We start from the raw sequence: 27,209 nt of genomic DNA on the forward strand, positions 1-27,209 counted from the left end.
GAGAATTCCAAAAATTCACAACCGTCTGTGTGAATAAATTCCTCCTCATCTCAGTCCTAAATGGCCGACTTTATCTTGAGACTATGACACCTAGTTCTAGACTCTCCAGCCAGGGGAAACAGCCTCTCAGCATCTACCCTGTCAACTCCTCTAAGAATTTTATATGTTTCAATGAGATCACCTCTCATTCTTCTAAACTCCAGAGTATAGGCCCATTTCACACAATCTCTCCTCATGGGACAACACTCTCATCCCAGGAATCAATCCAGTGAACCTTCATTGCACCCCATCTAAGGCAAGTGTATCCTTCCTTAGGTGAGGAGACCTAAACTCTACACAGTATTCCAGGCGTGATCTCACCAGAGCTCTATATAATTGCAGCAAGACCTCCTTACTCTTATACTCCAACCCCTTTGCAATAACATACCATTTCCCTTCCTAATTGCTTGCTGTACCTGCGTGTTAACTTTCTGTGATTCATGTACAAGGACACCCAAATCCCTCTGAATTTTTTAGTCCCTCACCTTTTAAAAAAAAATCTGCTTTTCTATTCTTCCTACCAAAGTGGATAATTTCACATTTCCCCACATTATACTCCATCTGCCACCTTCTCAGCCACTCACTTAACCTGTCTATATCCCTTTGCAGCCTCTTTGTGTCCTCCTCACAGCTTACTTTCCCACCTCGCTTTGTATCATCAGCAAACTTGGATAAATCACATTCCGTCCCCTCATCTAAGTCATTGATATATATTGCAAACAGCTGATGCCCAAGCACTGATCCTTGCGGCACCCCACTAGTTACAACCTGCCAACCTGAAAATGACCTGTTTATTCTTACTCACTATTTTCTGTCCGTTAACCAATCCTCAATCCATGCTAATATATTAGCCCCAATCCCAGGACCCCTAATCTTGTGTAACAACCGCTTGTGTGGCACTTTATCAAATGCCTTTTGAAAATCCAAATATACTATATCCTCTGGTTCCTCCTTATCTACCCTCCTAGTTACATTCTCAAAAAAACTCGAATAGATTTGTCAAACACGATTTCCCTTTCATAAAATCGTGTTGACTCTGCCTAATTATATTATGATTTTCGAAGTGCCCTGTTACTATGTCCTTAATAATAGATTCTGGCATTTTCCCTACTACTGATGTCAGGCTAACTGGCCTATAGTTCCCTGTTTTCTCTCTCCCTCCTTTCTTGAATAGCAGGGTTACATTTACGACCTTCCAATTTATGGGGACCATTCTAGAATCAAGGGAATTCTGGAAGATCAAAACCAATGCATCCACTATCTCTGCAGCCACCTCTTTTAAAACCCTAGGACGTTGGCCATCAGGACCATGGGATTTGTCGGCTTTTAGTCCCATTAATTTCTCCAGTACTTTTTCTTTACTAATCTTAATTACTTTAAGTTCCTCACTCTCATTAGACCCTTGGTTCCCCACTATTTCCAGCATGTTTTCAGTGACTTCCACTAAGAAGACAGATGCAAAATATTTGTTTCCTTCTTCCCCATTATAATTTCTCCTGCCTGTGTCTCCAAGGGACCCACGTTTACTTTTGCTACTCTCTTCCTTTTTACATACATGTAGAAGCTTGTACAATCTGTTTTTATATTTCTTGCTAGTTTACTCATATATTCGATTTTCTCCCTCTTTATCAAATTATTATTTTTTGTTCGTTCATGGGATGTGGGCGTCGCTGGCGAGGCCAGCATTTATTGCCCATCCCTAATTGCCCTTGAGAAGGTGGTGGTGAGCCGCCTTCTTGAACCACTGCAATCCGTGTGGTGAAGGTTCTCCCCCAGTGCTGTTAGGAAGAAAGTTCCAGGATTTTGACCCAGCGACGATGAAGGGACGACGATAAATTTCCAAGTCGGGATGGTATGTGACTTTTTTTTATTCGTTCATGGGATGTGGGCGTTGCTGGCGAGGCCGACATTTATTGCCCATCCCTAATTGCCCTTGAGAAGGTGGTGGTGAGCCGCCTTTTTGAACCGCTGCAGTCCGTGTGGTGAAGGTTCTCCCACAGTGCAGTTAGGAAGGGAGTTTCAGGATTTTGACCCAGCGACGATGAAGGAACGGCGATATATTTCCAAGTCGGGATGGTGTGTGACTTGGAGGGGAACTTGCAGGTGGTGTTGTTCCCATGTGCCTGCTGCCCTTGTCCTTCTAGGTGGTATAGGTCGCGGGTTTGGGAGGTGCTATCGAAGAAGGCTTGGCAAGTTGCTGCAGTGCATCCTGTGGATGGTACACACTTCAGCCACAGTGCGCCGGTGGTAAAGGGAGTGAATGTTTGTGGTGGTGGATGGGGTGCCAATCAAGTCGGCTGCTTTGTCCTGGATAGTGTCGAGCTTCTTGAGTGTTGTTGGAGCTGCACTCATCCAGGCAAGTGGAGAGTATTCCATCACACTTCTGACTTGTGCCTTGTAGGTAGTGGAAAGGCTTGGGGGAGTCAGGAGGTGAGTCACTCGCCGCAGACTACCCAGCCTCTGACCTGCTCTTGTAGCCACAGTATTTATAAGGCTGGTCCGGTTAAGTTTCTGGTCAATGGTGACCCCTCGGATGTTGATGGTGGGGGATTCGGCGATGGTAATGCCGTTGAATGTCAAGGGGAGGTGCTCAGACTCTCTCTTGTTGGAGATGGTCATTGCCTGGCACTTGTCTGGTGCGAATGTTACTTGCCACTTATCAGTCCAAGCCTGGATGTTGTCCAGGTCTTGCTGCATCAGTGAACATCCACATTTCTGACCTTATGATGAAGGGCAGGTCATTGATGAAGCAGCTGAAGATGGTTGGGCCTAGGACACTGCCCTGAGGAACTCCTGCAGCAATGTCCTGGGGCTGAGATGATTGGCCTCCAACAACCACTACCATCTTCCTTTGTGCTAGGTATGACTCCAGCCACTGGAGAGTTTACCCCCTGAATCGCATTGACTTCAATTTTACTAGGGCTCCTTGGTGCCACACTCGGTCAAATGCTGCCTTGATGTCAAGGGCAGTCACTTTCACCTCACCTCTGGAATTCAGCTCTTTTGTCCATGTTTGGACCAAGGCTGTAATGAGGACTGGAGCCGAGTGGTCCTGGCGGAACCCAAACTGAGCATCAGTGAGCAGGTTATTGGTGAGTAAGTGTCGCTTGATAGCACTGTCGATGACATCTTCCATCACTTTGCTGATGATTGAGAGTAGACTGATCGGGCGGTAACTGGCCGGATTGGATTTGTCCTGCTTTTTGTGGACAGGACATAACTGGGCAATTTTCCACATTGTCGGGTAGATGGCAGTGTTGTAGCTGTACTGGAACAGCTTGGCTAGAGGCGCAGCTAGTTCTGGAGCACAAGTCTTCAGCACTACAGCTGGGATGTTGTTGGGGCCCATAGCCTTTGCTGTATCCAGTGCACTCAGCCGTTTCTTGATATCACGTGGAGTGAATCGAATTGGCTGAAGACTGGCTTCTGTGATGGTGGGGATATCGGAAGGAGGCTGAGATGGATCATCCACTCGGCACTTCTGGCTGAAGATGGTTGCAAACGCTTCAGCCTTGTCTTTTGCACTCACGTGCTGAACTCCGCCATCATTGAGGATGGGGATGTTTACTGACCCTCCTCCTCCCATTAGTTGATTAATTGTCCACCACCATTCACGACTGAATGTGGCAGGACTGCAGAGCTTTGATCTGATCCGTTGGTTGTGGAATCGCTTAGTTCTGTCTGTAGCATGTTGCTTCCACTGTTTATCATGCATGTAGTCCTGTGTTGTAGCTTCACCAGGTTGGCACCTCATTTTTAGGTACGCCTGGTGCTGCTCCTGGCATGCTCTTCTACACTCCTCACTGAACCAGGGTTGATCCCCTGGCTTGTTGGTAATGTTAGAGTGCGGAATATGCCGGGCCATGAGGTTACAGATTGTGCTGGAATACAATTCTGCTGCTGCTGATGGCCCACAGCACCTCATGGATGCCCAGTTTTGAGCTGCTAGATCTGTTCTGAATCTATCCCATTTAGCATGGTGGTAGTGCCACACAACACGTTGGATGGTGTCCTCAGTGCGAAGACGGGACTTCGTCTCCACGAGGACTGTGCGGTGATCACTCGTACCAATACTGTCATGGACAGATGCATTTGCGACAGGTAGATTGGTGAGGACGAGGTCAAGTAAGTTTTTCCCTCGTGTTGGTTCACTCGCCACCTGCCGCATGCCCAGTCTGGCAGCTATGTCCTTCAGGAATCGGCCAGCTAGGTCAGTAGTGGTGCTACTGAGCCACTCTTGGTGATGGACATTGAAGTCCCCCACCCAGAGTCCATTCTGTGCCATTGCTACCCTCAGTGCTTCCTTGAAGTGGTGTTCAACATGGAGGAGGCCTGTTTCATTAGCTGAGCTAGGGCGGTAGGTGGTAATCAGCAGGAGGTTTCCTTGCCCATGTTTGACCTGATGCCATGAGATTTCATGGGGTCCAGAGTCAATGTTGAGGACTCCCAGGGCCACTCCCTCCTGACTGTATATCTCTGTACTGCCACCTCTGGTCGGTCTGTCCTGCCGGTGGGACAGGACATACCCAGGGATGGTGATGAAGAGTCTGGGACGTTGGCTGAAAGGTATGATTCTGTGAGTATGGCTATGTCAGGCTGTTGCTTTACTCGGCAGTGGGACAGCTCTCCCAATTTTGGCACAAGTCCTCAGATGTTAGTGAGGAGAACTTTGCAGGGTCGACTGGGCTTGGTTTGCCGTTGTCGTGTCCGGTGCCTAGTGGTCCGATGCCGGGTCATGCTTTGCCAATTTCTAACACCCTCCCAACCCTCAGCCTTGTTACTCTATTTGGCAACACTGTAAGCATCTTCTTTTAATCTAATACTATCCTTGACATCTCTAGTTTGCCACAGATGGATCACTTTCTCATGGAGTTCTTGTTCCTCATGGGAATGTATATTTGTTGAGAATTATGAATTATTTCTTTAAATGTTTGCCATTGCTCATCTACCGTTATATCTTGTAATCTAATTTCCCAATCTACCTTAGCCAACTCACCCCTCAAAATGTGTAATTGGCTTTCTTTAAATTTAAGACCCTAGTTTTTGGACTGAACTACATCACTCTCAAACTCAATATGAAATTCTATCATATTGTGACCACTCTACCCCAGAGGATCCTTAACTATAAGATTACTAATTAACCTTGTCTCATTACACAATATTAGATCTAAAATAGCCTGTTACGTATCAGGTTAGAGGAAGCCACTAGACCAGTCCCCTGTATTGGATTGGTTGCTTGAGCATTGCAATGGTCTGCTTCAAGAGAGCTCCGGATGTAGCACAGTTCGGCTGGTGAGCATCAGTTTCGGAGAAATTATTGAGCCAAGTATCCGGAGTATAGCCCTTGTACCCAAGCTCCCAGCTTCTCACTTGCAGTGGAGGCGCAAAGAGTAGGGGAAAGGAAGACTGGTGCAAGACAAAAGTGTAACGGCAGCTGTCAGTAGAGTGGGCATGGATCTGTATGATGCATTGCTGTTGATCACATACATTAATGGAATGAAGGCCCTTGTGATTCATGATGGCAGAGGGTTCATTTGCAGGATGATGTGTGTTCATTCAATGACACCCTGGATGTTGGGGAAGGCTGCAATCTGCGTGAACCCCAGAGCCCTATCCTGCACTTTCCAGTTGAGGAATGTAATGAAACTGTTTGCTTTAACAAACGTAGCATCAGGCACCTGCTTAATGCAAGTACAAACTGCAGGCTGACTGATGTTATTGCTATCCCCTGTTGCAGCCTGGTTGGAACTGGAGGCAAAGAAGCTGAGGGCCATAGCAAACGACTACAAAAGGCAGTACAATGCTCGTGATGGCAGTAGGTAGCAGGTCTTGTTGCAGGAGATAACACAGGATTCCAACAGTCTCCCTGGAGAAATGCAGCCTCCTTATGCACTGCTTCTCTGAGAAGTGCAGGTATGTAACTCTGGGCGTATACACTTATTGGAAACTAGGAATGTCTGTGAGCTCTTCACCTCCTCTGTGGTCTCCCTAACGCTGCAGCTCCATGTGGTCCATGTGATACAGCCATTGTTTTTGTAGCATAATGAAGATCTGGTGTCATCAAGCTTCAATTACTTAACCAAAAATAAAACAACATGGAATAGAGTCTTCCCTTCTGTTTTGTGCAAACAATGGAATTTGTAAATATGTGTAATATGTTATTGGTGATAAGGATAAAGGGAATTGTTACTGGACTTATCTTCAATTGAGTACCTATTTATTCATGACATTATATCCTAAATAGACACTCATGAGGCTGTTTAATTTGAATAGTAAAATGGTGGCATAGATTGCAACATCACCATCTCTTTGTTTGAATGCAGATCGCATACATCTGGCTATTGTTGATGCTGATTTTGAAATCCTTCCTCCAGCCTACAGAAAATATGGCAAAATGGTTCTACGTAATCACACTCTCCATTTCCTGAACAGTTGTCTCACTTTCACTGCTGTTATACTGACAATACCCTGAAGCATAAGATTGCACTTTCTGTCTATTGGCCTGGTCATTGACTATACAGTTCAAATAAAAGAGACGTGACATTGCTCAGGCAGGCATCAATATTGTCTCTAAAGGCCCTTTATAATAGAAACACAGCTGTCAATGATTAAGGGGCCACACTGTTCTCGGCTTGATGTCTCCCCAGCTCATTTACAAATAGCACACTCTCTTCAAACTTGAGTCAGCTGCAAGCTAGTCTAACTAAAGCAACATATTTTCTCCCTATTATGGTTTTTGATACGGAACAGGGCAATAATTGTAACCAGGAAATTCAGGAACAGCCAGTAATAACCTGGGGTATTTTACAGACAGTGGGAAAGAATGTGTGTTCAGGCCAAATTATAATATGAGAACACAACTTATTGTGACTGCTGACAACTGGTTCAGGTTGACATAAATCTTTCCGAATAGGCTAGTCTCACCCAGTTTCTACAAATTAATTTGTAAGTGAAATAAAATTTAGAAATTTTTTACTCAGCGAGTTGTTATGATCTGGAATGTACTGCCTGAAAGAGTGCTGGAAGTAGATTCAATAGTAACTGTCCCAAAAGAAAATTGGATCTCGACTTAAAAAGGAAAAATTTGCAGGGCTATGGAGAAAGAGCAGGTGAGTGGGATTAATTGGTAGCTCTTTCAGAGAGCCGGCACAGGCACAATGGGCCGAATGGTCTCTTTCTGTGCTGTATGATTATATGAATAGATGCATTTAAGGGGAAGCTAGATAAGTACATTAGGGAGAAAGGAATAGAAGGATATGCTGATAGGGTTAGATGAAGTAAGGTGGGAGGAGGCTTGTGTGGAGTATAAACACTGGCGTAGACCTGTTGGGCCAAATGGCCTGTTTCTGTGCTGAAAATATGAGGTAATACTATGTAACTTGGAAGACATTTACCCCTTTAAGAAGTCAGTCACTGGTTGGCAATAACCTTATTCAGTTCGGGCTATTTAAATCAGGCTTTATAAATCCAGCATGGATTTATTAAAGGCAAATCCTGTTTAACCAACTTGATAGAGTTTTTTGATGAGGTAGCAGATAGGGTAGATGAGGGCAATGCAGTTGATGTGGTGTATATGGACTTTCAAAAGGCATTTGATAAAGTGCCGCATAATAGGCTTGTCATCAAGATTGAAGCCCATGGAATAAAAGGGGCAGTAGCAGCACGGATACAGAATTGGCTAAGTAACAGGAAATAGAGAGTTGTGGTGAAAGGTTGTTTTTTGGATTGGAGGGAGGTGTACAGTGGTGTTCCCCAGGGGTCGGTACTAGGACCACTGCTTTTCTTGATATATATTAATGACTTGGACTTGGGTGTACAGGGCATATTTTCCAAATTTGCAGATGACACAAAACTTGGAAGTGTAGTGAACAGTGAGGAGGATAGTGATAGACTTCAAGAGGATATAGACAGGCTGGTGGCATGGGTGGACATGTGTGGCAGATGAATTTTAACGCAGAAAAATGCAAAGTGATACATTTCGGTAGGAAGAATGAGGAGAGGCAACATAATCTAAAGAGCACAATTCTAAAAGGGGTCCAGGAACAGAGAAGCCTGGGAGTATAAGTACACAAATCATTAAAGGTGGCAGGGCAGGTTGAGAAAGCGGTTAAAAAAGCATATAGGATCCTGGGCTTCATAACTAGAGGCATAGAGCACAAAAGCAAGGAAGTCATGAAGAACCTTTATAAAACACTGGTTCGGCCACAACTGGAGTATTGAGTCCAGTTCTGGGCACCGTACTTTAGGAAAGATGTGAAGGCCTTAGAGAGGGTGCAGACGAGTTTTACTAGAATGATTCCAAGGATGAAGGACTTTAGTTACGTGGATAGACTGGAGAAGCTGGGGTTGTTCTCCTTGGAACAGAGAAGGTTGAGAGGAGATTTGATAGAGATTTAAAATCATGAAGGGTTTAGACAGGGTAGATAGAGAGAAACTGTTCCCATTGGCTGAAGGGTCAAGAACCAGAGGACATAGATTTAGGTTGATTGGCAAAAGAACCGAAGGTGACATGAGGAAAAACTTTTTTACACAGCGAGTGGTTAGGATCTGGAATGCACTGTCCGAGGGGGTGTTGGAGGCAGATTCAATCATGGCCTTCAAAAGGGAACTGGATAAATACTTGAAAGTAAAAAAATTGCAGGGCTACGGGGATAGGGCGGGGGAGTGGAACTAGCTGGATTGCTCATGCATGGAGCCGGTGCGAACTCGATGGGCCGAATGGCCTCCTTCCATGCTGTAACCTTTCTATGATTCTATTTTTAAGGATTTTGTTTGCTATATTGGAGAGTTTTGTGAGCAGGCTTAGCTCCAAAAACTCAACTGTAAGTCCAGCAATCTGGCCAGTAGTGAGTGTTCACATTCCATCTCGTTCAGCATCAATTATTGCAACTGGCTTCCCCAGGTTTTTTCTTCTCTGCCAGACATAAGCATCAAAGCAACAACACTCACATTGTTGATGTTTCACTGTGCCCTTTTCTGTATAGAAATCTAAAATCACAGATTTGTTGGCACTCTGAATTAAAAGCATCCTTTTTTCTTCTAATTTATTGCCCTTGTAAGTTGCTCATTACCAACCAGAAAAGAGAATGGGATGGACAGGACATAGAATACTCCTGTGTAACTGCTCCAAAGAATATATCATTTGATCAGGACAAATTGTAAGTTGTCACTATTTTTTCTGTGCTATGCCCATCCAAGCTTTGATACTCCATACTGCAGCTTGGATTTGAACTGATGATGTGGAGATGCCGGTGATGGACTGGGGTGGCCAATTATCCCCTTCACCTGACGAAGGGGATAATCTCCGAAAGCTTGTGATTTTAAAATAAATTTGTTGGACTATAACCTGGTGTTGTAAGATTCCTTACATTTGGATTTGAACTGTCAAAGCTCATCGAATGGAGAGAGCTCACTTTAAGGTATGGGTCGCACTGGCACTTAAGCTTGTGACCTTGAGATTGTCAATAAAATTCTCAGTAACTTGTATCCCTCCCCATTGTGATTAACCACTTAATGTCATAGATATAAAGGCATAAGTTCTCATTTTATATTATTTGTGATGGAGCAATACTACACTTGCAATCTATCTAATAATTTTAGCTTTGTTTATTTGTTCTTGGGATGTGGGTGACACTGGCAAAGCAGTATTTATTGCCCATCCCAAGTTACCCTGAGGGCATTAAGAGTCAACCATGTAGGGTGGAACTGGAATCACATGTAGGCCAAATCAGATAGGAGTGGCAGGTCCCTTCCCTGAAGGATATTAGTGACCCAGTTGGGAGCTTTCATGGTCATTTATCTGACGCCAGCCAACAAATGACAGTATGTATGAATTCACATCTTGCCATGGTGGGATTTGAGTTCCGGAACCTCTGGGTTGCTAGTCCAATACCATAAGCTACTGTTGTAAACAATTTTACAACACCAAGTTATAGTCCAGCAATTTTATTTTAAATTCACAAGCTTTCGGAGGCTTCCTCCTTCCTCAGGTAAATGTTCAGGAGCTCCTCGAAGCCTACGCATTTATACATATAGAACAATACATGGTGTTTACAGAATGCCCCTGCAACTGCCCGTTGCCAAGGCAATCACCGTGTTCAGACAGAGAGGTGTCACCTGCAGAACCCCCGAATACACATTCAACAAAAAAACAAACAGGAAAAAAAACAGAGAGAGGCAGAAACATCCGGAAGGCAGAGAAAGCCAGAGAAAGCTCCGGCATCTCCACATCATAAGCTACTGTACCATACATAATATTAGGTTATTAACAAAAAAACAATTTTCACATTTATTTTATACAGAAACCCATTTTGTTTTTAATTGAAATATTATTTCATTAGTTTTATAATACATTCAACTGTATGTTTTCTGATAAATGCAATCAATAGGAAGAAGTACAGAGTATGCTGTGAGTTGGCCGCATACAGCTGAGAAAGATGGTGCAAATGTTTTACTTGCCATCTGTACGCCAGTTCAAACCATTTTCTTGCTTGGTGCCCATATATGGGAAAAAATAATTGGAGTCAAGTTGGTGGAACTTTTGCTCATGTTCAGATTTTCAAACTATTTGGAATCGGTGGTGATGAGGACCAATAGTGGTAATTTTTATTGTACCAAATTAAAAAGAAATAAATTATTCTTTGTTTTTAGCCAATGATAGAGGTCGTCGGCAGCATCGATTTTGTAACACCATTCTTAGCAGCAGTGAGTTTTTGCTGACAGGGACATTGCTAAAGAATGCCTGCCTTAACATAGACATAATTATGCTCGTTAATGCATTTGAAAGCAGGTTATTTCATTTGAAATTTTTTCACAATATTGTGGATATGCGAACCAGATGTGCTGTATCCTTATATTGGTATTGTTAATCAATATTCAATTTGAATTATACTGTTTCATATTTTCAGGCCGTTTGTATATACAAGTAGAATATTAAGAATAATTGTAAAGCACAAGGATGTATCCAAGAACATCCAGTGATTGCTATTTCACTCTAATTGTTACACACATACGAATGTGGATCCCCAAATTGAGCAATTGAGAGTAAATGCAACATGAGATAAAACATTCTTAATGATCTGCAGTGAGGATGAAGCTTATTCTAAATGTTCCACTAAATTTGACAGAATTCGGTAGCTGACAACAATAAATCAAAGCTGAACAGAACTGTGCTATAGTCAGTGGAGTCTTCTTAATTAATGTGATTTAAAACAGTAAATAAGATAAGGTGACGAACACAGGATAGCTAGCTGACAGTGGTGCATTCTGGTAATGAGTGTGTAAGACCCAAAGGGCCTGAGTACTGCTGCCAAGTGTGTGGCATTCAATTCATTCTCTTCCTGTCTTTCAAAAGTGCTATCAACACAGGAAAACTTGAAGGTGACTGTGTTAACAAGAAGGGACCTCTCCTGACTACTCTGTTAACAGGCAAACTGCAAGGCGGTTAATGGCAGTTTTTGGATATGCTCTGTCGGGTCCACTTCCTGATGTCAGCAGAATGTGCCTGCTTTGCTGATTGGAAAAAATGTCATTCCTCTGGGTTCTGTTGTACAGCCTTCAAACAAGGATAATTAGTCAATGGTAAGAGGTAATTCTAGATGAAACTGTGCAGAGTAAAACTTCAAATCATCCTCCTATTGTATCCTCCTGAATGAAACTTTTTTTATGCTTCCTATTCAAATAACCTACCTAGCTATAGAACTAGCCAGTGCAAAGGCACAGTTTTAAAATGCACAGGCAGACTGTTGGATCACATGTGAACTTTAGAAACTTAATTTTCAATTCTTTTCCTGGTATGAGAGAAGTGCTACTCCCGTCTGTTTGTTCATAACATTAAAAATTATCCACCTAGGAAGGTAAGTGTTTAGTCATTAAGCTTAGTACAAGGTAAAATAGGCAGTATAATTTGGGTCTATGGATGCCAGTCTCAGCTGTATTGTTATCTCATTCAGTTACTGTAATGCTAATAAAGAAGAACTTGTATTTATATAGTGCCTTTTATGTCCTCAGGACATCTTAGACTGTAATGCTATTAGTGCAAGTCCATTGATAAATAACCTTCCATTGATTGTTGTGAAAAGTGTCTATCCAGTATACATTACTGTTATGGACGATACTAGGTATATCTTACAATAATGAGGCTGATATATGACAAACTTTAAGAGTGAAACATAAGATTGGATCATTGTAATTCAGTGTACTGAGACTTATGTAATGAGAAGCTATTAGGACTATCCAGCCCACTCCTTTCAGCATTTCATATACAATTTGATTGTCATGGTCTCTCCCAAACCTGGTTAGTCTTACCACAAGATGTTTCTTTATCGTTGTGGTTGCATTTTCTGTAGTCATAAAACTACTGACACAGGCCACGTGATTTAGGACCTCAAGGAATCCAGGTTTTGAGAGTAGGGACCTTCAGTATTACCAGGTTACTTTTGACAGATGACCACAGAACAGTTCTCGTAGTTCATTATATTTTAGTAATACCAGCAACAGATGGAGCAGAAGAGGGATTAGTAACTTCATATAAACAGGGAATGTGAAAGAAACAGCTAGATAAAGCCAGTGTGATTCAGTCAATTTATTGTAAGTAGGGATTAAACTAACAATGGAAACTGTGGGAAAGTGAAACAAAAATAGGATGTGATTATCTTTCATTAACCAAAATCGGTCATTAATGGATTTTTTTTAAGTGAATTTTTAGGATAAGAAGTTTAAAAGAAGTTCATACTTGGAAGGATTATGCGTATTGTTTAAACTTAGTTTGCTGGATTAGTAATCCATCATGCTGGTGTATCAACATGCTGTGTCACAGAATAGTAGGGCAGGGATTTGTACCCTGTGGGACAATTTTAATTTTTGGCAATAGTGTGAAACAGGTGATATCGATCGACTGCCTGTTATACATCTCATCCGATATTTCTTTCCATTGACTGAAAGCAGTTTGCTTGTCCGCCATCCAGGTTGGGAAATGGTCTGTGCCATGACAGGTTTGGGAATAAGGGGAGCCAAATAGAGAAGCAGAACAAAAAAAGAGGGACTCGTGTGTGTCTATATGGGGCCTGAGTTATTTTTGTGGTTGGGCCTCATTTAATGAAAGTGGCGAGCTGTGGTGTTCCTTATAGTCAGCTCGCCAATCTGGGGATGAGAATCCTGGCGGGGTGGATAATTTTGTCACAGCAATTCTGTTATAAAGACAATACTTAAAAGTGTGTAATTTACAGATAACTAAAGAATCGTGTGGGGGTACGTTTCTACGACTGCTGCCAATGGAAAGCCCAACACTGGCTATCAAGTGAGAATCCAGCCCATCATATGAAGTCTATTTTTTGATTTGGGCAAAACCCTTTAGTAGTTGCTTAAAACACAAGTCGCACATTTTCTTGAGTACATTTGCACTGGCTTGCCAATCTACTGTCCATACAGGAAAGGATCAAAATTCACATTTCATTTGTTCTCTAAACTGTAGACTAACTAGAATATGCCCTGACTCAATACTTTGGGATTTTGATTTCAATTTCAAGAACTGTGTTTTTCTTAATTTCATCATGCAGTCAGAAATGTCCAACCTCAATTCAGGGGCATGTTGTGATTTACTGGCAAAACTAGAACACTGAGAAGTAGAATAAGCACTCCTGTCATTTTGCTGTTTCCCTTGTAGTTATTGTTCACTCTTATTTGTTTAGCAAGAGCTTTCCTCTGTGAACAAATAGCTTGTATTATAACAATATATCCAATTCTTAGTAACTGCAGGCAGGTGAGAAATGTAAGATCAGTAATAAACAGTGAGCTTCTAACGAACCAGAAGGATTCTAGAACAAATAATGGTAAAGATCGATGTCCAGGCTTGACAATGGGGACTAATGGTCCACTGCAGTCTCTTCAGTAATGATTTCTGATACATTTAAGCAGGTTACTATTTAAATATACTGTCAATATTAAGGTCAGATTGTTCAAACTACAATGCCTCTTGAAATATAGCATTATTAAGCTGGTTGGGACTCCACATTTGAAGTCTGACATATTTACATATTGACCAATTTTCCAGTTATTAATAAATCTGTCAATTAATCTTGTGTTAACAAATTATCTTGAAGTTTTCTGACATGTATATTTGGAGCCTGGGGTAAATATTGACTAATTTTGTGGAAGACAAGTTAATAATAATGTTAAATTATTGAAAATTGGCAATAAACTGGTTGCAGGTGGATCAGTCACAAGACTGTAAATAAGGCTTCTTAAGCAAACTTGCAGTCTGCCTCCATGTTGGATACCGCTGATCAAGTGGCCAAGTTTTTTCTTTAACAGAAAAGAATTTCTGGCTGGCAAAGCAGGGAATTCAAAAAATATCGAGTAGATAAGTTTGTTTACACAGCAGAAAAATTAGAAACTATGCATTGCTATATTTTACCACAGGTAGGTGGAAATTTTATTGTTCACTGAACACTTTCTGACAGTGTAATAAAATACAATATAATGATTCCAATCACCAGGTCTTCTTTTTAACTGGTTCAGAACATTTAATTTTAAAATATGAATTAATCTCTGAAATTATGCTTTTTTTCCATTCTGTTTCAGATTAAGGCATATCTCAAATTAATTTTTTTGAATAAAAATTCTGACAGCTGGATCATGGTAATCAGCTGTGAATTGTTATCACCCAGTGCATGTACATGAAGACCTTAATGGATGGCATGACTTGGTGGCATCAATGGATGGCACTGTTACTGCAAACAATAGTACACCAGAACTGGCTTATGAATGAGGGAAATAGAGGTATGGGGCTCGATATTAGGAGGGCTGCGGGTTCACGGCGGTGGGGCGACTGGGCGCGTGGGTAACGCACCCGGTGAAATCAGTCTGCCCCGCGCGCGATCGCAGCCTAATTGGATTCACTTACCTGGTCTTCCGGGTTCCCCGCTGCTGAGCTGCGCGTCGGGCGGACTGCGCATGCGCAGTAAGGTCTGTCAGCTGGAGGAGCTCTATTTAAAGGGGCAGTCCTCCACTGACTGATGCTGCAACAAATAGGAAAAATTACAGCATGGGGCAGCCCAGGGGGAAGGCTGCTCCCAGGTTAATGATGCCTCATTGCAGGTATCATTGGATGGGGTGATGAGGAGGAGGGGGAGGACAGAGATCTTCCCCCCCCGGTGGGTGGGAGGGACTGGTCTGCCTCTGCCACCAAGAAGGCCTGGCTCGAGGTGGCAGCGGTATCCAACATGGAGGCAGACTGCAAGTTTGCTTCAGAAGCCTTATTTACAGTCTTGTGACTGATCCACCTGCACCATCAACATATCACGCACTTGCATACAGTGCAGGAGGCGCTGCAATGACCTAAGTAGGTCAGCCGAAGTGAGTACACTTACTCATTCCCCTACACTCCGTCTGCCACATCACCGCCCCCACCCCGCATCTCCTTCTGCACTGCCAACACTACTCTGTCACATCACTCCTCACACCCACTCAAACCTCATCCTCATCTTACCTGCGCATACTCACCTCGCCAGTACTCATCCCGCCACTACCACTCAACCCAATCCTCATACAATCTCATGGCTCCATCTCATACTCACCCTCTCATGCATCTCTTTTACAGTCAGCCTCACTCAACCTGCCACTACCTGTGCTGCAGCCACAGGGCATGCATCACATATGTGCAGTAGGAAGCGTAAGGCAAACGTGTCGTGAGCATGAAGGGGATGCACAAGGGTGTTTGAGGGTTTGTCATGGTTTTTACTTATATTTAATTTCAGACCAACTCACATTACATATTATATTGGCACCAATACTGCCACGTCTTTGCGAATCTTGTCTGGTTTGTACAATAATGCCCTTTCCTGAGGATCACAATGAAGACCCACACCTGATGCCACCCATTTTTAATTTTTTTTTATTCGTTCGCGGGATGTGGGCGTCGCTGGTGAGGCCAGCATTTATTGCCCATCCCTAATTGCCCTCGAGAAGGTGGTGGTGAGCCGCCTTCTTGAACCGCTGCAGTCCGTGTGGTGACGGTTCTCCCACAGTGCTGTTAGGAAGGGAGTTCCAGGATTTTGACCCAGCGACGATGAAGGAACGGCGATATATTTCCAAGTCGGGATGGTGTGTGACTTGGAGGGGAACGTGCAGGTGGTGTTGTTCCCATGCGCCTGCTGCTCTTGTCCTTCTAGGTGGTAGAGGTCGCGGGTTTGGGAGGTGCTGTCGAAGAAGCCTTGGCGAGTTGCTGCAGTGCATCCTGTGGATGGTACACACTGCAGCCACAGTGCGCCGGTGGTGAAGGGAGTGAATGTTTAGGGTGGTGGATGGGGTGCCAATCAAGCGGGCTGCTTTATCTTGGATGGTGTCGAGCTTCTTGAGTGTTGTTGGAGCTGCACTCATCCAGGCAAGTGGAGAGTATTCCATCACACTCCTGACTTGTGCCTTGTAGATGGTGGAAAGGCTTTGGGGAGTCAGGAGGTGAGTCACTCGCCGCAGAACACCCAACCTCTGACCTGCTCTCGTAGCCACAGTATTTATATGGCTGGTCCAGTTAAGTTTCTGGTCAATGGTGACCCCCAGGATGTTGATGGTGGGGGATTCGGCGATGGTAATGCCGTTGAATGTCAAGGGGAGGTGGTTAGACTTTCTCTTGTTGGAGATGGTCATTGCCTGGCACTTATCTGGCGCGAATGTTACTTGCCACTTATGAGCCCAAGCCTGGATGTTGTCCAGGTCTTGCTGCATGCGGGCTCGGACTGCTTCATTATTGGAGGGGTTGCGAATGGAACTGAACACTGCAGTCATCAGCGAACATCCCCATTTCTGACCTTATGATGGAGGGAAGGTCATTGATGAAGCAGCTGAAGATGGTTGGGCCTAGGGCACTGCCCTGAGGAACTCCTGCAGCAATGTCCTGGGGCTGAGATGATTGGCCTCCAACAACCACTACCATCTTCCTTTGTGCTAGGTATGACTCCAGCCACTGGAGAGTTTTCCCCCCGATTCCCATGGACTTCAATTTTACTAGGGCTCCTTGGTGCCACACTCGGTCAAATGCTGCCTTGATGTCAAGGGCAGTCACTCTCACCTCACCTCTGGAATTCAGCTCTTTTGTCCATGTTTGGACCAAGGCCGTAATGAGGTCTGGAGCCGAGTGGTCCTGGCGGAACCCAAACTGAGCATCGGTGAGCAGGTTATTGGTGAGTAAGTGCCGCTTGATAGCACTGTCGATGACACCTTCCATCACTTTGCTGATGATTGAGAGTAGACTGATGGGGCGGTAATTGGCCGGATTGGATTTGTCCTGCTTTTTGTGGACAGGACATACCTGGGCAATTTTCCACATTGTCGGGTAGATGCCAGTGTTGTAGCTATGATGTGGAGACTGTACTGGAACAGCTTGGCTAGAGGCGCAGCTAGTTCTGGAGCACAAGTCTTCAGCACTACAGCTGGGATGTTGTCGGGGCCCATAGCCTTTGCTGTATCCAGTGCACTCAGCCGTTTCTTGATATCACGTGGAGTGAATCGAATTGGCCGAAGACTGGCTTCCGTGATGGTGGGGATATCGGGAGGAGGCTGAGATGGATTATCCACTCGGCACTTCTGGCTGAAGATGGTTGCAAACGCTTCAGCCTTGTCTTTTGCACTCACGTGCTGGACTCCGCCATCATTGAGAATGGGGATGTTTGCAGAGCCTCCTCCTCCCGTTAGTTGTTTAATTGTCCACCACCATTCACGACTGGATGTGGCAGGACTGCAGAGCTTTGATCTGATCCGTTGGTTGTGGAATCGCTTAGCTCTGTCTATAGCATGTTGCTTCCGCTGTTTAGCATGCATGTAGTCCTGAGTTGTAGCTTCACCAGGTTGGTACCTCATTTTTAGGTACGCCTGGTGCTGCTCCTGGCATGCTCTTCTACACTCCTCATTGAACCAGGGTTGATCCCCTGGCTTGTTGGTAATGGTAGAGTGAGGAATATGCCGGGCCATGAGGTTACAGATTGTGGTGGAATATAATTCTGCTGCTGCTGATGGCCCACAGCGCCTCATGGATGCCCAATTTTGAGCTGCTAGATCCGTTCTGAATCTATCCCATTTAGCACGGTGGTAGTGCCACACAACACGTTGGATGGTGTCCTCAGTGCGAAGAAGAGACTTCATCTCCACGAGGACTGTGCGGTGGTCACTCCTACCAATACTGTCATGGACAGATGCATTTGCGACAGGTAGATTGGTGAGGACGAGGTCAAGTAAGTTTTTCCCTCGTGTTGGTTCGCTCACCACCTGCCGCAGGCCAAGTCTAGCAGCTATGTCCTTCAGGACTCGGCCAGCTCGGTCAGTAATGGTGCTACCGAGCCACTCTTGGTGATGGACATTGAAGTCCCCCACCCAGAGTACATTTTGTGCCCTTGCTACCCTCAGTGCTTCCTCCAAGTGGTGCTCAACATGGAGGAGGACTGATTCATCAGCTGAGGGAGGACGGTAGGTGGTAATCAGCAGGAGGTTTCCTTGCCCATGTTTGACCTGATGCCATGAGATTTCATGGGGTCCAGAGTCAATGTTGAGGACTCCCAGGGCCACTCCCTCCTGACTGTATATGACTGTACCGCCACCTCTGGTGGGTCTGTCCTGCCGGTGGGACAGGACATACCCAGGGATGGTGATGGAAGAGTCTGGGACGTTGGCTGAAAGATATGATTCTGTAAGTATGGCTATGTCAGGCTGTTGCTTGACTGGTCTGTGGGACAGCTCTCCCAATTTTGGCACAAGTCCCCAGATGTTAGTAAGGAGGACCTTGCAGGGTCGACTGGGCTTGGTGTTTTGCCGTTGTCGTGTCCGGTGCCTAGTTGTCCGATGCCGGGTGGTCCGTCCGGTTTTATTCTTATTATGACTTTTCGTAGCGAGATTTTACAACTGAGTGGCTTGCTGGGCCATTTCAGAGGGCAATTAAGAATCAACCACATTGCTGTGGGTCTGGAGTCACATATAGGCCAGACCGGGTAAGTTTCATGGCCATCATCACTGATACTAGTATTTTAATTCCAGATTTTTATTTAATTAATTGAATTTAATTAATTGAATTTAAATTCGCCAGCAGCCGTGGCGGGATTTGAACTCATGACTCTGGATTTTAGTCCAGGCCTCTGGATTACTAGCCCAGTAACATAACCACTATGCTACCGTACCCATTGTGTCACCCAGAGTGGGTGTAGGTGTATTTGCAGGGCTCTTTTGTGCAGACGACTGAGAGACGTCGGCGATGTCCCCGGTGGCACCCTGGAAGGATGCGGAGGAGAATTTGTTGAGGGCAGTGGTGACTTTGACAGCGACAGGTAAGAAGATGGTGCTCGGGCCAGCTGGGAGCAGCTCGGCATGAAGGAGGCTGCAGATGTCCACGACTACATGTCGAGTGACTCTGAGCCTCCGTGTGCACTGCTGCTCAGAGAGGTCCAGGAAGCTGAGCCTCGGTCTGCGGACCCTGTGGCGAGGGTAGTGCCCTCTGCGCAGCATCTCTCTCTGCAGTTGCCCTCCCTCCTGCTGTGCAGGTGGATGTGTCACAGCACTGTGTTGTGGAACTCCACGTGTCAGAGGCTGGTGATGCTGTTCGCCCCCCGAGGAGGTCATGACTGCAGCTACGGCGGCCCCCATCCGGAAGATGTACATCTGAGGGGGTCCGCAAGGTCGGTAAATGTGTCTGGACCCCGGGGTAAGTGAATTTGATTGTTAGGAGGAGGGTGGTGGAGGCCAAACTTTGTCCAGAGTGGCCTCCCGCAATGAGTGAGCATCTCCCCGCCCCCCCCACAACCCGTCAAATGGACCTTTGCAGCTGCCATAGGCTGATCGCTGAAACACATCCATTTCAACTGGGAGTGTTTCCCCCAGTACGGGAAACAGTCCCAGTTGTTTGTTATATCCCACCCCTCCTGAAATATTCCCTTAATCAGGTCTGTTAACGACCTGAAATAGCAGAATAAATACTGTTAAGTGGCACCCCGCCGGCTTTAATTGCCTGCGGGAGTCCCACATGCGGGGGCTGCGCGCGCACGTCAGCGAGTCTGTGGGGAACCCGGAAGTGGGCGGGTTGGAGCCGGGCTCCCGGCCCGCTCCGGGATTCCCCGATTTTCGGAGCCCCCCCTGCCAGGAACGCACCCGATAGTGGGTGCTAATATCGGGCCCATGGTCCATGTATTTAGTCACCTTTCAACAAACAAGGCCAGACTCCTATCCTTGTCCTACTTGATTGTAAAATGTAAAAGCTAGATATTCCACTGGAGTTACACCAGAAGGAGGGGCTTTTAATACATCCACCAAACCATTGGTGGCCATATTGAAATACTTTTCAAATGACAGAAATATGTCAACTGACATATTTTCCATCATTTGTACCATAGTTGCGCTGAATCTGTTTGTCCCTGACATCCAGCATTGCTACGGTCACCAGAGGGTCCTCTTGAAATTTAAAAGACCAAAATGCCTATGTGATCGATCACAGGGCATTTAAAAAAACTTAATTTTCTTCTGCAATTTAAATGAGCACCACTGACCATGTTGTCCTGTGGCAGGCTGCACGATGCTACCGCATCCAATCTCTGCTAACCCTCCCCCCTTCCTGGTGGCCTCTCCAATGGATAGCCCACCAAAATTATTTGAATGACCATCAGGCCAGAAAATCAGTTAGGATCAGAGGTGCATCCATATGTGGGATGCAAGTCCCCTATGCCACGTTTCCACTGGCCGAGCAGATGTTCCAGGCTAGTAAATTAGAGTGGTAAGATAATGCAGTTATTATGAACTCATAATATAGTAGGAAACTCCATTGACTATCGCAATGTTTAGAAGGTAAGCTCGTCTATATTGTAATGTGCAAGAGTGTTTGGAGCTTCTTGTCTTGTCTGAAGGTTGGTCATTTCTCATACATTATTGAGAAGATATGCAAAGATAGGTCAACTACAATCAAAGTCATACACATAAAAGATTATGGGATGACAGCAGTCTAGTGTAGCAATGTTGAAGTTTGTCCTCATCAAGCAAATGGGACATTACAAATGTCAATGGGCTGCCCATTTATTGGGTATTTGCATAGCAGTTGCCTCAATTGCTAAATGCAAAGAATTACCAAAAGATCCAGTGAACCTTATTATCCTCAATAAGTAAATAGGTTTGTAAAACTGGATATGTAAAAAAACAAGGTTTGTCCTTTCATCATACAAAAAGCTCTGATAGATTTTCAGGGATAAGCACCTTCAAAGTACAATGTAACCAGATAAAATGAAATGCTAACATTTGGCATACTGTGGTAGTGATCAGTCCTAGATAATAACTCAAGTCGCAAATGTGTCATCCACATTAATTTAGGTAAAAAGCTGCTGTATAAAACAAAGACCTCTTAAAACCTCAGCAGTCACGATGCAGTTTGTTTATATAATCTATCTGTAATGTGAGAATCTATTGTGAAAATTTCCCGGACAGATCCTCCGGTACAAATTCAGGTCTGCTGTAGATACCGTCTCAGGTTCAGTGGTATCAGTTGCTCCTGTAAGCGGTTTAAGCATCCTAATTTAATAGGAGTTAACTCACACTGCTGTAGATCTACTTGCACAAAAACATAGCCCTAGGGGTGTAACAATAGTACCCATTTGTGACTTTAACCAGATTTTGGTGTCTTTCACACATCTACTTTTTCAGTCTCTCTGAAGGCAGAGTGAGCTTAGACTTGAGATGAGATTTGATGGAAATCATTAAACTGCTTTCTTTCACAGGGAGTGAATATATAGAGTAACAATTATGATCAGATTCCCTTAGTTAAATGAGGACAATTTGTCCTGTGTAATGATACAAAAAAATGAATATGCTACGCTTCCCCACATCAGCGGTCATGTGGCTTGACTTAAGCAAAGTGATTTCTGACAACCTTCTCCTGAATTACAACCTGCTCACAGCTTTTGCTGCGTGACTGCCTTGCAACATTCTTTTTATAAACTTGGCTGACTTCACAAACATGTTTACACCTGACAGACTGCCTGTGTCTATGTCTCTACATTTTTGCCTCTCGCTGTACATAGCCAGAAAGTGGATCCAAGACTTTCCAACATAATGGCTAATTAACGTAAATGTAATGAATTTACATTTAATTGGACTGTAAATAATGGTTTGTAAATTGCTCCGAGCGGTGAACGAATGGCGCTCGCCGCTCCATAGATTTAGACTCACCCATTAATTTTCCATGGTCTTTACTGCAAGGAAAACAATTTTTTAATGACCCAAATCTATCAAAATAAGGAGTGATGAGACTCCACATTTTTAAAAGTTAATTTTTAGTTGTTTGGCAGTCATTAAGACTTACCGTGCTAATAAAATTTAGTTTAGTCCTGGTATATTTAAGTGTACCTGTTTTGTGGTGATATTAGTTAGTTTCCAGCTGGGCAGAAGAGCAAGTTAGTGCTGGTCCATTGATTCTGTTGCTTGTCGCTAGTGATATCCCTTTAACACGAACCTGTCAGATCACCAGTGAATCAGGAAGTGCAAGTTCCGGATTTCCGTGTTTGACTGCACATGTGCGAGCGCCGACACTTGTTCTTTCATTTGGCCACTAAAGACGGTGAACGCTGTTGAGCTCACTGTTCTTTTTAAAGCAATTTCCGGCCCATTAAGTCTAATTAATTGCTTATTATTTACAATCCATGGGGAAACTCAATGTTAGCTCATTGGTATCTTAACTACACAATGTCTAGGAGCCCTTTTTAAACTTCTGTGAATACACTATTAAAAATAACTCTTTTTCCATTATTCTTTGCAGAAAAATGGTCCAGCAAATCTAGATTTTGAAGTGAGCATATTGTGTTTAACCCATTCATATTATGCACTAGTCATAGAAATTCCCAGTAATCAACTGCAAATTGTTTCTCAATAAAGTAACACAATCACTCGTCCTTCAGTGCAGGTATCATTGAACCTCATTTGTGTCTCTACTGACAACCACTGTCATTAGACAAATGAAACAAAGCCTGAATAAAATGACTTGATGAAATGGATTATTATACATTATAGAAACTAACAAATAGCCAGAATAATCTAATCCTGAAGTTCAATTGTGTTTTTGAGTTTTGCTACAATGGTTTATGTGTGCAATGAATCAAATGATTGGATTACTGCCTTGTATGCACTCTCAGGGATTCATTATTCTTCATATGATTTCTGTATGTTTGTCCATTTGGGTGGAGAATATATACAGTAGGTCCCAGTGCCTGTTCAAATGTAGAACTACTGTCTGAAATATTGGTTGTGTTGATCAGACATGGTATGATAAAGAAGCCTTATTATTAAAGATCAATGTTAATCTTGTGATATCTGACCATAGATTGTGTTCAGCTTTAAACTAACAACAGTCTAACTGCCTGCATTAAAACTATTCAGCAAACCTTTTCATTTGTTTGTTTACAAATACGTAAAATGATGACATAAACCATGACCCTTGCACATGACATGACGGTCATGAAAATGATGTACAGCTCTTTCAGCGCTTGTCCATAATTAACCCCCATAATAACCTAAAAAAAGGTTTGGTTTTGCCAAACATTTTTTTTCATACAGTGCCTCCTAAATGCTACTGCTTCAGGGGTTGTTCCTTTTGATTATGAGGCCCGTCTTGTATGTCACAACAAGGCTTTCATTGCTCAGCTAAGTGAATAAACTGTCAAGAAGGAAACACTTTCATTAATGGCCCTATTTTTCAAAATGTAGTGGGTGCTAATGGTCATTTACTTATGTCATGATTTCACAAGAGTACAAAGGTAGGAGAAGTGAGGCTAGTGCTCCATCTGGACTTGTATATATTTCTTCTCATTTCTGCCATAGGTTTTAGGGAAGGGTATGGTAAACAAAGTGCTCTTTGTATTCCTGTGAGAACTGGAATAATTATATTATAACTCTCTCTCTCAATGTAAAATTATACGTATAAATCTGAAAAGAAAACATATTAGTTCTATTAGTGTCAGGCTCGGTCAGACACCAGAAGGTCTGATGCCAGTAGATTTAAAATTATCATTAGAAGTAATGGGTCGTAGGCAAGAAAATAAAGTATTGCTTCAGAAATAACATTCCTTATTTAATGATTTTCTGTCATCTTGAAAAATTCTAACCTTGCTATGTTGCATATCAACCTTGACAATTTTTTTTAAACAAAAGTTTTTCCTGGTGAAATATCATGAAGGAAGAAGAAATAAAATAGACAAATTGTTATCTGACTAATGGTATTCTGTCAACAAATTGAAAAAGGGAAAACCTGTGAATTAAATTCTGTTCTGAGGGTTTCGTTGTTTCGTGGCGTTGAAGATTGACCAGCAGTGTGTAAAAATAATTAGCTTTTTTAGATTTACAGGTGTTTGTAAAAATTTGTGTGTGAATAATCCTCAATCTCTGTCAACTGTTCTTTTGATCTGGGCAAATAGGGATACACAAGGAAGCAGCATGATAAATGGACAGAACACAGTTCTGTTGTTCGTTGTAATTTATCACGAGATTTCTACTTCAAGAGTTTACAAACGTGCAACATCCCATTCTATCACCCATTTAAAAAAAAATTGAATCTTGAACCTTTCACAATTCGAGTTTCAGATGGCATTGTTATACTGCAAGTATTAGTTTGAGACGATTTGGTCTGAGAATGACTTGGAACAAAAGTGCTGAGATATGCTGCCAGCTCCACAACACTCTCTGATGAGGCAAATGGCAACCTGCTCTTGTGTGTTTACACCCAGGCGCACAGCTTCACTCACCAGCATCCAAATAACAGTGAGTGGACAACTGACTGTTCTGTCTGCTCTTCAGTAACACTAAAATGTTTAAAAATTAAGTTTGGAAGATTTGCTGCAGTTATGCTGCAGCCAGTTTTAAACTGAAGTGGTGGCAGATTACCTCCTCAAGGTGGTATCACAAGACTGGCCAAAATCAGATGCAGCAATATATCGGTGACTTCACTGCCTAGTTACACAATAGTTCTGCAATATGAAAATTGGATCCCATTAACTCAAAGATTTTAGTACAATTGGGTCCAACGTCCAATGAACGTCATTTATATGGACATCAGTTAGTTTTAAAAAAATAATAATTTTAATACTTCCATACTTTAACATTTCTGAAAGTCTAAATTATATTGATTAATGGCAAATTCAGATTTAAAAAAAATAAATGACATTTAAAGCTAGCTTACATAAATCAAAAGGGAACTGCGCTTTTGCAGGTCAACTTACATTTCAGTTCAAGCCTTATAAAGTCTGTGTTGCCCAAGTTTTCAAGGAACACTCCGTAAGCAGCTGAGGTCTTGAAATAAAACGAGATGTCAGCACTGGTCTCTCCATGGAAAGTTGAGAAGTGCAGATAGGAGGAAGGTATATTGAATGAGGCAGCATTCCAATAGTTTCCTAATAGAGAGAGAGAGAGGGAGAAATGACAACAGCTGTTTCAACAAGTTGCCGCAAACAATAAGAGATGCAGTAATGGAACAGCTGGTGCACTGATAAAATGTCAAAGCTTTCCGAAATCTCATCAGTTATGATACAAAAAGAACATTACTTGCACAGGAGAAATTAACCTTGTGCTTATTCATTCATCCTGTCGTGTTCATAACAAAATATACGTAGGCGCACAACCCTTGGCGGGGGAGAGCTGTCACTTATGGTAAACAAGCAGTGGCTATTTGCTACAGATAGTAGGTCCAGTTCATCAATGGAGACACTCACTGACACAATTCAGTACATTTAAACACTGACAAATGACAAAATGTGCTGTTTTCATGATATTCGCACATCAAAGTTTGTGCAGAAGCAAGAAAAATCAAGATTCTAAAGTGAGTTATTTGCATGGAGCAGCTAACACTGTTCAGAAAATCTTTAAAAGTGTCTCATTAAACAGAACTATATTGATCCAGAGGGAAGTTACTTGGAAATTGGAATAAGCTTAGGCAGACAGGAGATACGGAGGCTGATAGTGTGCAGCTCAAGTAAGTAGTCCATTGTTTTTCCCCAATAATCACTGTAATCAAGGACTTCAATTTAGATGTTACAGAGATGGCAGGGAATGTGAGTTTGATAGATGACTGAAGGGGCTAGAAAATTGGGCAGAGAGAAGTAAATATTAAATACAGAGGTTTAAAAAGAGCTGCCCTCTGGTACCTTGCCCAAATGACCATTCTTCATATGTGAGTCAAGACAGAAAGGCTATTTAACAATGGAGGAGGAACCGCACAGCCAAGTGCACACGCACGCACACAGTTTCCATCAGAGGACATCAATGATCATCAATCAATAGTGGAAACCTATCTGAGGTCAGCTAATCCAGCACAGGTTAGCAACCAACTCTGGTCTATATGTCTCAGTAGCACATCAGAGAATGCATTTTCTTAATGAACCACCAAGAAACCCTTATTTACCATTTTTTCTTAGAAAAATCCAATTAAAATTATTTATTTCAACCAAAAGAGAAAAGTGGTTTGACTGACCTAAACACATGCACCTGAAGGCCAGTTCTGCTAGACCAACATTGGCTGCCTTGATTTACTCTGTGCCAGTGCTACTGCCTCTCAAGGTGTGGGTCTCGTGCAGCCAGTGCAACCCCAAAGTAAACCTCCTGGTAAGATCGACAGCTAGAAAGATTTGTTTTTACTGGGTTTTCCCAGCAGCCAACCGTAGCAAATCTGGGAGGTTTATTTTGGGATTGCCAACAGTTGCATGACATACTCAATGTTAAGAGTTGACAACCCCGACACAAGTAAAGCCAATATCAAATCAGCTATTGTCTTGCTGTGGGAGCCAGGCATGCAAGGACTACTTTAGCATGCTTTTTTCACCAAACACCAATACAAGAGTTGTAATACAAAGGCTACAAACAACATTCATTTTGACATAGGTGCTGCAGGGCCTATCGGGGCATGTCCTTCTGCTAGAATTCTTGGTGTAGCCCATGAATACCCTCAGAAATACCCCCGATGTGCTGCCCTCGATATAAGGTGGGGGCGGGGGGGGCAGGCAGAAAAGCAGCTGCTTAACCCCCCTGAACTCTGTTTGTTGGGCACTATAAGAGGGGCAGCAAGCCAGCAGATCTGTGTTCAATCTCCTTTTATCACCCCTCTGTTGGAATTATGCTCCACTTGCATCATTTTTAGGCCAACATCTGTATCCAAGATGTTAGTCGTCTTTTCT

General features: G+C 43.3%; 1 protein-coding gene across 2 annotated transcripts in view; it reads right to left on the reverse strand.

The window, feature by feature from the left end:
- The window catches only part of cntnap2a (contactin associated protein 2a), a 1,620,024-nt gene that overhangs the window by 203,260 nt on the left and 1,389,555 nt on the right, over positions 1–27,209 (reverse strand). For both annotated transcript variants that reach the window (XM_068005678.1, XM_068005683.1), the window contains exon 16: positions 25,263–25,433. In XM_068005678.1, the coding sequence (XP_067861779.1) occupies positions 25,263–25,433 (171 nt within the window). The remainder of the gene's footprint in view (positions 1–25,262; positions 25,434–27,209) is intronic.

The sequence above is a fragment of the Heptranchias perlo genome, chromosome 2, assembly GCF_035084215.1.
Source record: "Heptranchias perlo isolate sHepPer1 chromosome 2, sHepPer1.hap1, whole genome shotgun sequence".
Classification (NCBI taxonomy): domain Eukaryota; kingdom Metazoa; phylum Chordata; class Chondrichthyes; order Hexanchiformes; family Hexanchidae; genus Heptranchias; species Heptranchias perlo.